Below are 15,057 nucleotides of genomic sequence, written 5' to 3'. Positions count from 1 at the left end.
TACAGTACTTATATTCATTCGTTTTTCTGAATCTACGGTTGTATTTTTTTTTACCTAAACCCTAATTCAAAATGAAAATCTACATAAATGCGTTACTATATTGTAGGAATGCAGCAATGTCCAGATGACCAGGTATGTAATGAGCACATTACAACAGTTCAGTTAAACACACTTTTGTACTTATTAAATTGGAAAATTTAATTGGAAATTTGGTACCAAATTAGTTACAGAAGCAATTGCATATAGTTGCTTAATAAATGTAGTATACAACTAGTTTCAGAAGCAATTGTAAATTATCGACATATATTAAGTGACACATGTAATATTTAGCCAGTTTTATAACCAATTGTTAATTATCGACACAAATTGGTTAATACATGTAGCATAAAATTCGTTTGATTAGTTGTTCTCAAAACATGTTCTTATTTCAATAAACCTTCAATCGGCGCCACAGTCTGAATAAACAAAATCGATTTCAAAATGTTCATGCAAAATTTCAAGCAATATATTATCCAGCACACGTAGGCAAACAATTAAATTCTGATAAAATATTTACAAAACCCTTACCAGATTTTGTATAACATTATCAACTTGAATAGAATCTCCATGAATAAATGAATGACAAGTCTGCAATTTAATACTAGGGGAACTGTAGCCTATTACTTTGGTCTAATACTTATAAATTCTATATGTTCTCTACTGATTATTAGCACACGTTTGTAAGTTGTTTGTATAAATCCATAAATAAACTTAGTAACAAGCTTAACAAGATTCTTGACACTCTTGGTTGATAAAAATGCACGCAAGTCTCACGATAGCCGAATACAATATATATATAAACATTCACTTGATCTGGTTGTGTAGGTCAGAGTGACGATACTTTTTAGCTACGTTTGTGTGTGCCTTACCTTTTCAAAGCACCTCGGTACATTACAAGTAAATATCTCAAAATGATTGATGGTAAAGTATTATAGAACCCTTCTTATTCTGTATTTGTTTCGTATTGATTATCTAGCTGTACTGCTTGATGCGCAAGCAGTGTGTGAACGTAGTTGACGCCAGTTGCAGCGAGCAGTCGTTCTGCTTAGACTCCGAGGTTTTATAATTATATTTGTTTATATAGATGTGCATCCCAGTAGAAGTATATAGGTCATACTCTCTTGCTGTTGTTTCCCTAGCTGTACTGTTTGATGAGTAAGCAGTGTGTGAACGTGGTTGACGCCAGTTGCAGCGAGCAGTCGTTCTGCTTAGACTCCGAGGTTTTATAATTATATTTGTTTATATAGATGTGCATCCCAGTAGAAGTATATAGGTCATACTCTCTTGCTGTTGTTTCCCTAGCTGTACTGTTTGATGAGCAAGCAGTGTGTGAACGTAGTTGACGCCAGTTGCAGCGAGCAGTCGTTCTGCTTAGACTTCGAGGTTATAATTATCAGTGTGTGTATACCACGTGATAAATTACGTCATAAATGCTACGTCGGAAGGCAACATTTTGCTTAAGAAAAGACTTAAATCAAAGATAACTTTTCTTTTACAACACCAATTTAAATAAAACAAAAGACAGTATATGCCGCTCAAAAAGCCCCGCATTTGTTTTGTTACCGAAATTTGATAAGATGATTAGTTTCATCAAACACTTCGACAAACCTGTTACCAAAATTATTTTTTGACAGTGCTCCGTCAGACGGCCGTATTGTGAAAAGGTTTGTCGCAGTGTTTTAGAAACTAAACTCTCAATCAAACTCTGGTAAAAGACCGACGGCAGGGCTCCGTAAGCGGCGTCGACTGCGCTAAGTTTCATTTAAAATGGTGAAGAAATAACGGAGTTATCTTTGTTTAAAGTCTTTTTTCAAATAAAAATATTGCCTTCCGACTTAGCATTTATGACGCAATTTATCACGTGGTATACACAGCCTGAATTATACATAGTTGTGTACATAGATGTGTATCCCAATAGTAGTGTATATTTTTTTTTTGTTGTTTCCCTAGATTTACTGTTTGATGTGTGTGAAGATACAAGCAGTGTGTGAACGTGGTTTTATGCAAGTTGCAGCAAGCAGTCATTATGTTCCGACTTGGAGGTTAAATATGGTTGTGTACATAGATGTGTGTCTTAATGAGTAGTACACTCGAGTAGTAGACTGCAGGGCCTGTAATCAGTAGCATCTGCAGTCTGACTTTGATACTCAGACTCAGAAAAAGCGAATCATAAAAGGTTACACAGTATCTGTAATATGAATATATATATATCACGCCTACAACATAAATGACGCAACGCCATTGGTCCAGGTGATCCCATATTTTTCCATATTGGGTTGCCAAATTAATATCGTACCAAAATGGCATCTATTTTCCGATTCCGATGAATAAATGAAACATTTTAACATGTGAACAGGTTGTCGACGTAACCCCGTTACTTATAATATTTTTTTTTTACAGATATGTACATTATTTTAATTTATGTTGATATTAACCTATTTTATTCAACATGTATGCTAGAATATATATGAAGTTCATATTAAATACATTTTAACATTTACATGTTAGATTTAACACACTGAGCAATTTTTACCGTTATTGCCCTTCAAGTAGCAATACTACAACGCTATTTAGATGATTGTTTAATCTCGAGTCAAACTCAAAATACGTTAGTGAATATGGAAAGAGGGGCCATGATTACGAACTGTCTAGACAGTCTTGACCTTCACTTTTATTAAATAACAAAGTATTTTTATTTCATTCGTTTGACAAAAATTAATGTGAGTAATTGTAAAATGTTGAATAGTTATGAATGTCAGCAAATGCCATCATCAAACGTCGTATAGACAGAAAGTTACAATAAATGAGGATTTTTCAGTTTTGTCACTTAAGCCTGAGCTCGGACTTAAGACTATTCGTAATCATGGCCCCTGGTTGTATTTACTTATGTCTTGAGTTTGAGTTTCAGACTGAATTGTTAAGCGTTTAAATGATCTAAAATATTACTTATTTTGACAAAAGATGTGTTCCTGATTATAGACCAGAATATTTGTAGAAGATACAGCAATGTTTACCCTCTTTGCTCCAGTAGTACTAATGTTTACAACAAAATTTTGCTTTTGAGTGTTAATTTTAAGTCTTTAACTGAGACCCAAGATGTTAGTGAATCTGGGCCCGAGCCCATGCCAAGCCTCCGTGAAATGATTATTCGAAATTATGTTTATGCAGTTGTGTATCTAGATGTGTACCATTGTAGTAGTGTGAAGACTCTTTGTTTTTGATTCTAGCATGTAATGAGTGTTTGCCTCATCTTTACAAGACATGTGTTGTGCATGCCGCACCTTTGTGTAATACGTCAATGCCTGAAGTTTGTGATACGAATTTAAATCTGGGGTAACGCATTTGCATCAGTGTGAAGAAAAGTGTTTTGAAGTTAATTTTTCAACAGTTTGTTTCGACAACTGATTTTCGTGTATGCCATGTCTCATTATTACGTTTCGTACATGCTATGATCTATGCTCGCTCTGTTGTGTTTATTATTGGAAGATGTGACGTACCGTGTCCTGTTTTGTGCATGCCAAGCCCACTTGTTACCCTACTTACAAGACGTTTTGTGAACTAGACAAAGACGTTTTAAACTTTGCACTTTATACATTGTGTCTGTATCTCGCATGACACGATTGTATTGTCACTTCTTTAAATTGTACTAATTATTACATTAATGCCCCGAAAGTCTCAATTTTGACTTTGTCTAGACACTTAGTGTTGCGGGAAAATTTGAATTTGCCTATCAATACTTGATTTTAAGTTTTATTTTGAACTTGTATTTGTTATTGCTTTAAAACTGGATGTTTCAAAATTTCAAAGTGAAATTTATTTTCAATGTTTGTTTTTCGATTGATTTGTTGTTACTGACTAATATATATAATAATAGTATACTCTTGAAACAAAAACAATAACACAAACAGTTCTGCATTGAACTGCATTCAATTTCAATTGTGATATATAAAAAAGGTTCTGTTATTTTATATCTACAGGTTCAATGCATGGGCAGTTTTGGAAATTACTATTGCTCAGATAATGGCTGTGACGAAGAAGGTAAAATTCATTACTCAATGCTTCAAATTACTTGTGTTTCCTTTTTGAGACCGTTCCATTATAGTATATCTCCGGATAATGCATATTTTACATATTGTCTTTGACTACTCATACCATGCTTTTTTTCTTTTCAGTTGGAACTTGTCCGAGTGACCAGGTATGTTGAATGTGAAAAGCATATCGCTTTTACGGCTCATTATCATATAAATGTACGGATAAATAGAACACAAAAACAATACGAACGAACGGAATCGAGCGTTGTTTAATGGCTCAAAGACCGCGTTGTTTAATGGCTCAAAGACCGCGTTGTTTAATGGCTCAAAGACCGCGTTGTTTAATGGCTCAAAGACCGCGTTGTTTAATGGCTCAAAGACCATACATGGTATCATCCGCTTAAGTCCTTTTAAAAACAAGAGTTTTAAAACCATTTTTCAAAATCTTAATGTCAAGATCAATGTTCCTTTATTACTATTACAATAGTATATATAGGCAAAGACCAGTAGCCTAAAATACAAGGACGATCCTGATTTAAGGCGCAATATTTAGACCTAAAGATACACGTACCAATATGCACATAGCGTTCACAACAACACGGCCAGACAACGCACTCATTAGACTATCTTCATTAATAAATATTGGGTTCACCCCTTTTTAGCATATCGTCATTAAAAAATTGGCCCATGTACATGCATTGTTTTCATCCAAATGCAGTTTTTAAATTTAATATATGGAACAGTATCTGCGAAAACCAGGCCACATGCGAACTGACATAACGCGATAAAATTATGTGTTTTAAGCATGGCACTGGTTTTATTTTTACTGTCTCATAGATTATTGACGGTTAAAATAAAACAAAGGTCACGCTAAAAATCAGCGACATTTTCACCTGTGACTGTTTTTCGCAGAGTATGTTACTATGCTGTGTTCCTTCAAGCACATTGAACACTCTGTTTTGATACATTTCAGTATCTGGACCATTCCGATGGATTTCCACAATGCAAATATAATGGTAAGTCAGTATTCTCTTTCCATCATTTTAGAATACATACTAAAGCAGTTAAAATCTAGGTATACTCATATATTTCAATAGCAAATTTGACAGAAGTTACCGTACATTTTCAGTACGTAAAAAATGAATATTTTGTATGTTAGGGCATACAGGTTATGAATGCTAATTATGGTATTATTATAATTTCTTTTATGTTTATTTTTTTCAGAGGAATCCTGTCCAGCAGGAGAGGTAGGATTCAAATAATTATAATGATGAAACATAATCGATGATATTTTGTTGTATGCTTTTCGGTGGTGTGTAGATATAGGTCTGCTTTCGTCATAGTTAAAGCAAGACCCATTTCTAAAAGGCCTTTATAACTCTGTATACTTCTAAGTTCTCTGTTGTTTGGACTTTAAAAAGGAGTTATCTTTATTATAGTCACAAATAAACCTTCTTTTATTGACCAAAATTCTATCTTTGGTATGTCTTTTGACTAATTAAAACAAGCTACTTATACCTACCTGTTAAGCTCAAAAAGTTTCAGGAATTTGTGGTCTGGTGCTTCAATTACCGTTAGAATTAGTCTTGAAGATATGTAAACCAAAAAGCTCATTATTTTACAATATGTGTTAGATGGCTAGTAGAAGCATATAATTATTATGCTAATATATTTTTTTATAGTTTGTCCCTGATTGTGAAATTATAAATTTTTGTTTCTACAATTTAATTGCATATAGTGTGTTAACCTGGTTTATTTGTTGATTTAAAAAAAAAAATGATAATTATTATGCTCATAATATTTTCAAATATTAATTAAGATTTGTAACATTTTTCCTGACAGATTTACTGCCATGGAACGAAGGCATGTGTGTCAGATACAACCTTGTGTGCAGACTCCTTCCACGAACCTCGGTGTCCATATGCTTATAAGGTACTTGGCAGATCCAGTGTACTTCAACAATGTTTTGGTTTTGTTTTATATCTTAAAAACAAGATTTAGTCGATGTGCCGCATTTGAACGATCAGTGGAACCATATATAAGGTCGAAACCGGTTTTTGCACTCCCAACATTACAATTTCTTCTTGTTTAAATACTTAAAATCGAGGCAGTCGGCATACTTTATAGTCGAAATTCTTTAAAAGAGCTACAAATGAATTATATATGTCCTTGCAGTACACACCTTCTTTAATAGAATTATGAAGGACGCATCTTTTAAACAGTTGAACTACATGTATGCTAATAGTTGAACAATGATGGGACACGTGTGAGCATACAAACTGGTGACCCATTTTTGTTGCAGTGAACAAGTGATTCACTGACTGTTCAAGGCGGTAATCCCATTATTTACTGACAAAGCTATTTCGATGCGTGTGAGTTCTGTTTGTTGCATTTTAACGTTTGTATGACTCGTTCAGCGAGTTTGTATGACTCGTTCAGCGAGTTTGTATGACTCGTTCAGCGAGTTTGTATGTCTCGTTCAGCGAGTTTGTATGACTCGTTTAGCGAGTTTGTATGACTCGTTCAGCGAGTTTGTATGTCTCGTTCAGCGTCGTTTTGGCTCTTACTTCGTGTCTCTTAACAGGACTATTTTCATGTTTAAATTTTGGGCTTGTCCAACTACACTTTAATGTATTACTGTTCTTAAAGTATATCTTCCAACTTCAGGTATGCTGGCGTAACGACCGACAGGAATGTGTACCGGATCATGAGTGTCGTTCCCTGGCTGGTGAGTCATATTTGATTGATCTCTTAAAACAATAGCCAACTAAGCAACAACACAAATGAAAAGTTACATTCTTTGTTGGTATCTACATTTATTATTAGTATTAAAGCTGCACTCTCACAGATTAAACGTTTTGACAACTTTTGTTTTGTCTTGGAACGAGCCTATTTTTGCTACAATCCATGGAAACCAGTTATATAAGACTGCTGACAAAAAATTAGATCGCAGTTTTTTATATTTAATTAAAAAATTGATGTTTTATGCATTTTTCTTGAACCGTTAGTAAAACGGTTTAAGCTATAAAACATTAATTTTCGAATGGAAATATGAAAATCTACGATCTGATTTTTTGTCAACAATCTTACATCATTGGGTTGCATATGTTAACGCAAAAATGTGCTCCTTCCAAGACAAAAAATAAAAAAGTTGTAAAAATGTTATATCTTTATATTAAGGAATATGTGCTTTGCGTCTTTCGGGCCGCTGAAAGAAATGTTTATGTTTATTTTTTTCTTTTCATTTATTACAGTCATGTTCATGATAAATGGTGTGTTTGGAGACGTGTTTGGAGTCCAAATGGAGCATTATGACCCTGTGATTGGCTACATTCGGGCCGCTATCGCCGCTTCACTCTCTATAGAGCCAGCCATGATGTTCAACTTTCAAGCTTGGGAAGGGAGTAAGTTAGCATCGTAGTTCTTTACAGCGAAATCGTTTTACATGCTTCATTAGAGAAATGTCAACGGTACCCTTGTCTTCAATGAAGATTTGTTTCACTACATATCGAGGGGTGAACGCGAAAATGTTCTAAGTAAATAAAGAAGCAGATAGAACATTTTCGCTTACACCCCCTCGTTATGAGAATTGTTAAGATATCAAACTTCGATCATTTAAATAATACAACCACCAATTCGCTTAATGAGACAGAACAACCCTTATTTTGTAATTAATCTTATTGTAGCATATTTGACATATCGTCTGTGTTACGTATCTTGGTACATGAATATACTTCTGAAAAAGGTCGTTTGGAAGCACACAATTCATTAACAGAAAAAAAACTATCGTGATGAGTGTGTGGTTGTTTGTGTTGTTTGTATGTATGTATGTGGTGATTATACATTTGTGTCTCTAGCTCATTGTCGTCTTGCCTTGTGCATGTAAACAGAGATTATTTTCTAATTTTTGAATTTTTTACCGGGCTTGTCCCTTTAGTTTTAACTGTGTATTGCTTGTTTATAGATAGCGTAACATTTCAAGCGTCTATTGAGAGATGCTTTCATTTAAAAAATGATATTTTTAGTAAATTATTTCGAAGGACCATATACATGTTTACACCTGTACGTGCAGGTATATGGGTGCGTTTTGAAGCACCGGAGGAGCTGTGGAACGCCATAGAGGCTTTGTTTAACGGGACTGTGGGCCAGTTCTTGTCTGACACCACATGGAACCTTGATATAGACTTTGGTTCCGTGCACATGGAGAGGTTGTACGGCGGAGAACGGTGTCCATACGGAATGGTAAGAACGCTTTAGTATAGGTATATATAACAACCGTTATTTGATTATCGGTCATTTTTTTTACAATAAATAAACATATTTCATTTTGCAATAGGGAGAGGGGATGATAGAAACAAGTGTTATAATCCCGATATGGCATACTATTTAATCTTCTCTTATATACAGTAGTGGACATTGTTTTTAGTTCTTTTAAGCTTTACGCCTTTTGATGCACTTGTCTTAAAATATTGCATATTACAGAACATGTGTATGAACGGGACCGGAAGTTACTACTGCTCAAACATGAATTGTGAGGAACCGGAAGGTATGTGCATACACGGGAATATGACAAAACCGACATACATCGAATCCATATAACAAATAAAATGTCCTTTTTCGCTAGAAAATTAAATAACTACTAGGAAATCAAAATATCATGGAATTGCCGACGATGCATGTTCGCGTTGGATTGTTTTCTTTTGTTAGTTCCCGTAAATTTAGGCATTGTTGGTTATATCTTCTTTCAAATTTTATTGAAACATACTAAACAATACGGAGATCTTAGTGTACAGTACTTATATTCATTCGTTTTTCTGAATCTACGGTTGTATTTTTTTACCTAAACCCTAATTCAAAATGAAAATCTACATAAATGCGTTACTATATTGTAGGAATGCAGCAATGTCCAGATGACCAGGTATGTAATGAGCACATTACAACAGTTCAGTTAAACACACTTTTGTACTTATTAAATTGGAAATTTGATACCAAATTAGTTACAGAAGCAATTGCATATAGTTGCTTAATAAATGTAGTATACAACTAGTTTCAGAAGCAATTGTAAATTATCGACATATATTAAGTGACACATGTAATATTTAGCCAGTTTTATAACCAATTGTTAATTATCGACACAAATTTGTTAATACATGTAGCATAAAATTCGTTTTATTAGTTGTTCTCAAAACATGTTCTTATTTCAATAAACCTTCAGTCGGCGCCACAGTCTGAATAAACAAAATCGATTTCAAAATGTTCATGCAAAATTTCAAGCAATATATTATCCAGCACACGTAGGCAAACAATTAAATTCTGATAAAATATTTACAAAACCCTTACCAGATTTTGTATAACATTATCAACTTGAATAGAAACTTAGTAACAAGCTTATCAAGATTATTGACACTCTTGGTTGATTAAAATGCACGGAAGTCTCACGATAGCCGAATACAATATATATATATATATAAACATTTACTTGATCTGGTTGTGTAGGTCAGAGTGACGATACTTTTTAGCTACGTTTGTGTGTGGCTTACTTTTTCAAAGCACCTCGGTCCATTACAAGTAAATATCTCAAAATGATTGATGATAAAGTATTATAGAACCCTTCTTATTCTGTATTTGTTTCGTATTGATTATCTAGCTGTACTGCTTGATGAGCAAGCAGTGTGTGAACGTGGTTGACGCCAGTTGCAGCGAGCAGTCGTTCTGCTTAGACTCCGAGGTTTTATAATTATATTTGTTAATATAGATGTGTATCCCAGTAGAAGTATATAGGTCATACTCTCTTGCTGTTGTTTCCCTAGCTGTACTGTTTGATGAGCAAGCAGTGTGTGAACGTGGTTGATGCCAGTTGCAGCGAGCAGTCGTTTTGCTTAGACTCCGAGGTTTTATAATTATATTTGTTAATATAGATGTGTATCCCAGTAGAAGTATATAGGTCATACTCTCTTGCTGTTGTTTCCCTAGCTGTACTGCTTGATGAGCAAGCAGTGTGTGAACGTAGTTGACGCCAGTTGCAGCGAGCAGTCGTTCTGCTTAGACTCCGAGGTTTTATAATTATATTTGTTAATATAGATGTGTATCCCAGTAGAAGTATATAGGTCATACTCTCTTGCTGTTGTTTCCCTAGCTGTACTGCTTGATGAGCAAGCAGTGTGTGAACGTAGTTGACGCCAGTTGCAGCGAGCAGTCGTTCTGCTTAGACTCCGATGTTTTATAATTATCAGTGTGTGTATACCACGTGATAAGTTACGTCATAAATGCTACGTCGGAAGGCAACATTTTGCTTAAAAAAAGACTTAAATCAAAGATAACTTTTCTTTTACAACACCAATTTAAATAAAACAAAAGGCAGTTTATGCCGCTCAAAAGGCCCCGCATTTGTTTTGTTACCAAAATTTGATAAGATGATTAGTTTCATCAAACACTTCGACAAACCTGTTACCAAAATTATTTTTGACAGTGCTCCGTCAGACGGCCGTATTGTGAAAAGGTTTGTCGCAGTGTTTTAGGAACTAAACTATCAATCAAACTCTGGTAAAAGACCGACAGCAGGGCTTCGTAAGCGGCGTCGACTGCGCTAAGTTTCATTTAAAATGGTGAAGAAATAATGGAGTTATCTTTGTTTAAAGTCTTTTTTTCAAATCAAAATATTGCCTTCCGACGTAGCATTTATTACGCAATTTATCACGTGGTATACACACCCTGAATTATACATAGTTGTGTACATAGATGTGTATCCCAATAGTAGTGTATATTTTCTTGTTGTTGTTTCCCTAGATTTAATGTTTGATGTGTGTGAAGATACAAGCAGTGTGTGAACGTGGTTTTATGCAAGTTGCAGCAAGCAGTCGTTATGTTCCGATTCGAGGTTAAATATGGTTGTGTACATAGATGTGTGTCTTAATGAGTAGTACACTCGAGTAGTAGACTACAGGGCCTGTAATCAGTAGCATCTGCAGTCTGACTTTGATACTCAGACTCAGAAAAAGCGAATCATAAAAGGTTACACAGTATCTGTAATATGAATATATATATCACGCCAACAACATAAATGACGCAACGCCATTGGTCCCGGTGATCCCATATTTTTCCATATTGCCTTGCCAAATTAAAATCGTACCAAAATGGCATCTATTTTCCGATTCCGATGAATAAATGAAACATTTTAACAGGTTAACATGTTGTCGACGTAACCCCGTTACTTATAATATTTTTTCAAACAAATATGTACATTATTTTAATTTATGTTGATTTTAACATATTTTATTCAACATGTATACTAGAATATATATGAATCATCGAAGTTCATATTAAATACATTTTAACATTTACATGTTGGATTTAACACACTGAGCAATTTTTACCATTATTGCTCTTCAAGTAGCAATACTACAACGCTATTTAGATGATTGTTCAATCTCGTATCAAACTCAAAATACGTTAGTGAATATGGAAAGAGGTGCCATGATTACGAACTTGCAGTTTTGTCACTTAAGCCTGAGCTCGGACGGACTTGAGACTGTTCGTAATCATGGCCCCTGGTTGTATTCACTTATGTCTTGAGTTTGAGTTTCAGGCTGAATTGTTAAGCATTTAAAATTATCTAAAATATTACTTATTTTGACAAAAGATGTGTTCCTGATTGTAGACCAGAATATTTGTAGAAGATACAGCAATGTTTACCCTCTTTGCTCCAGTAGTACTAATGTTTACAACCAAATTTTGCTTTTGAGTGTTAATTTTAAGTCTTAAACTGAGACCCAAGACGTTAGTGAATCTGGGCCCGAGCCCATGCCAAGCCTCCGTGAAATGATTATTCGAAATTATGTTTATGCAGTTGTGTATCTAGATGTGTACCATTGTAGTAGTGTGAAGACTCTTTGTTTCTGACTCTAGCATGTAATGAGTGGTTGCCTCATCTTTACAAGACATGTGTTGTGCATGCCGCACCTTTGTGTAATACGTCAATACCTGAAGATTGTGATACGAATTTAAATCTAGGGTAACGCATTTGCACCAGTGTGAAGAGAAGTGTTTTGAAGTTAATTTTTCAACAGTTTGTTTCGACAACTGATTTTCGTGTATGCCATGTCTCATTATTACGTTACGTACATGCTATGATCTATGCTCGCTCTGTTGTGTTTATTATTGGAAGATGTGATGTACTGTGTCATGTTTTGTGCATGCCAAGCCCACTTATTACCCTACTTACAAGACGTATTGTGAACTAGACAAAGACGTTTTAAACTTTGCACTTTATACATTGTGTCTGTATCTCTCATGACACGACTGTATGGTCAATTCTTTAAATTGTACTAATTATAACATTAATGCCCCGAAAGTCTCAATTTTGACTTTGTCTAGACACTTAGTGTTGCGGGAAAATTTGAGTTTGTCTATAAATACTTAATTTTAAGTTTTATTTTGAACTTAAGTATTTGTTATTGCTTTAAATCTGGATGTTCCAACATTTCAAAGTGAAATTTATTTTCAATGTTTGTTTTTCGATTGATTTGTTGTTACTGACAAATATATATAATAATAGTATACTCATAAAACAGAAACAATAACACAAACAGTTCTGCATTGAACTGCATTCAATTTCTATTGTGATATATAAAAAAGGTTATGTTATTTTATATCTACAGGTTCAATGCATGGGCAGTTTTGGAAATTACTATTGCTCAGATAATGGCTGTGACGAAGAAGGTAAAATTCATTACTCAATGCTTCAAATTACTTGTGTTTCCTTTTTGCGACCGTTCCATTATAGTATATCTTCGGATAATGCATATTTTACATATTGTCTTTGACTACTCATACCATGCTTTTTTCTTTTCAGTTGGAACTTGTCCGAGTGACCAGGTATGTTGAATGTGAAAAGCATATCGCTTTTACCGCTCATTATCATATAAATGTACGGATAAATAGAACACAAAAACAATACTAACGAACGAAATCGAGCGTTGTTTAATGGCTCAAAGACCATACATGGTATCATCCGCTTAAATCCTTTTAAAAATAAGAGTATTAAAACCATTTTTCAAAATCTTAATGTCAAGATCAATGTTCCTTTATTACTATTACAATAGTATATATAGGGAAAGCCCAGTAGCCTAAAATACAAGGACGATCCTGATTTAAGACAACCTTAAGATACATGTACCAATATGCACATAGCGTTCACAACAACACGGCCAGACAACGCACTCATTAGACTATCTTCATTAATAAATATAGGGGTCACCCCTTTTAAGCATATCTTCATTAAAAATTGGCTTATGTACATGCATTTTTACATCCAAATGCAGTTTTTAAATTTATATATGAAACACTATCTGCTAAAACCAGGCCACATGCGAACTGACATAACGCGATAACATTACGTGTTTTAAGCATGGCATTGGTTTTATTTTTACTGTTTCATGGTTTATTGACGGTTAAAATAAAACAAAGGTCACGCTAAAAATCAGCGATATTTTCACCTGTGACTGTTTTTCGCTGAGTATGTTACTATGTTGTGTTCCTTCAAGCACATTGAACACTCTGTTGTGATACATTACAGTATCTGGACCATTCCGATGGATTTCCACAATGCAAATATAATGGTAAGTCAGTATTCTCTTTCCATCATTTTAGAATACATACTAAAGCAGTTAAAATCTAGGTATACTCATATATTTCAATAGCAAATTTGACAGAAGTTACCGTACATTTTCAGTACTTAAAAATGAATATTTTGTATGTTAGGGCATACAGGTTATGAATGCCAATTATGGTATTATTGTAATTTCGTTTATGTTTATTTTTTTCAGAGGAATCCTGTCCAGCAGGAGAGGTATGATTCAAAGAATTATAATGATGAAACATAATCGATGATATTTTGTTGTATGCTTTTCGGTGGTGTGTAGATATAGGTCTGCTTTCGTCATAGTATTTTCTGTATACTTCTAAGCTCTCTGTTGTTTGGACTTTAAAAAGGAGTTATCTTTAATATGATCACAAATAAACCTTCTTTTATTGACCAAAAATCTTTGGTATGTCTTTTGACTAATTAAAACAAGCTACTTATACCTACCTGTTAAGCTCAAAAAGTTTCAGGAATTTGTGGTCTGGTGCTTCAATTACCGTTAGAATTAGTCTTGAAGATATGTAAACCAAAAAGCATTATTTTACAATATGTGTTAGATGGCTAGTAGACGCATATAATTATTATGTTAATATATTTTTTTATAGTTTGTCCCTGATTGTAAAATTATAAATTTATGTTTTTACAATTTAATTGCATATAGTGTGTTAACCTGGTTTATTTGTTGATTTAAAAAAAAAATATGACAATCATTATGCACATAATATTTTCAAATATTAATTAAGATTTGTAACATTTTTCCTGACAGATTTACTGCCATGGAACGAAGGCATGTGTGTCAGATACAACCTTGTGTGCAGACTCCTTCCACGAACCTCGGTGTCCATATGCGTATAAGGTATTTGGCAGATCCAGTGTACTTCTATAATGTTTTGGTTTTGTTTTATATCTTTAATTGAACCTTCTTGTCAAAACTAACGAACGATATTTAAAATCAAATTAAACAAAAACTCTTATTCAGTAAATGCCTATTAAACTAGGTCTTCTTTCATTACATAGGATTACGGTTAGAGGTGCATATTCTCATGAAAAGGACAAGGCAAAATGCTTTCAAAGTACAGCATATCTGCATCTAACGTCATGTATTGCATATTCTCTTTCGTTTTTAATCGTCAAATTTCCAATTCCACAGGTCTGCTGGCGTAACAACCAACAAGAATGTGTGCCAGACAACGAATGTCCTTCGCTGGCTGGTGAGTAAGACACTAAATAAGAGGAACGGTTTAGAGGAGGTCAAGTCGTACATGTGAGGAAGTCATGTAATCGAGTCACATCGGTAGATTTTCTCGTACGGTTTAAAAAATCAGCAGAACTGGCATGTGCCCAGGA

General features: G+C 34.2%; 1 protein-coding gene across 1 annotated transcript in view; it reads left to right on the top strand.

Moving 5' to 3' along the window:
* The window catches only part of LOC128244365 (uncharacterized), a 36,011-nt gene that overhangs the window by 15,138 nt on the left and 5,816 nt on the right, over positions 1–15,057 (top strand). Inside the window, exons 23-30 of the mRNA XM_052962379.1 lie at positions 107–132; positions 1,016–1,096; positions 4,017–4,077; positions 4,212–4,234; positions 5,044–5,086; positions 5,295–5,317; positions 5,913–6,002; positions 14,861–14,921. Of these exons, the coding sequence (XP_052818339.1) occupies positions 107–132; positions 1,016–1,096; positions 4,017–4,077; positions 4,212–4,234; positions 5,044–5,086; positions 5,295–5,317; positions 5,913–6,002; positions 14,861–14,921 (408 nt within the window). The remainder of the gene's footprint in view (positions 1–106; positions 133–1,015; positions 1,097–4,016; positions 4,078–4,211; positions 4,235–5,043; positions 5,087–5,294; positions 5,318–5,912; positions 6,003–14,860; positions 14,922–15,057) is intronic.

This window comes from Mya arenaria, chromosome 8 (genome assembly GCF_026914265.1).
Source record: "Mya arenaria isolate MELC-2E11 chromosome 8, ASM2691426v1".
NCBI lineage: Eukaryota > Metazoa > Mollusca > Bivalvia > Myida > Myidae > Mya > Mya arenaria.
The sequence above is the reverse complement of the archived record's forward strand: the minus strand, read 5'-3'. Positions and strand labels throughout refer to the sequence as shown.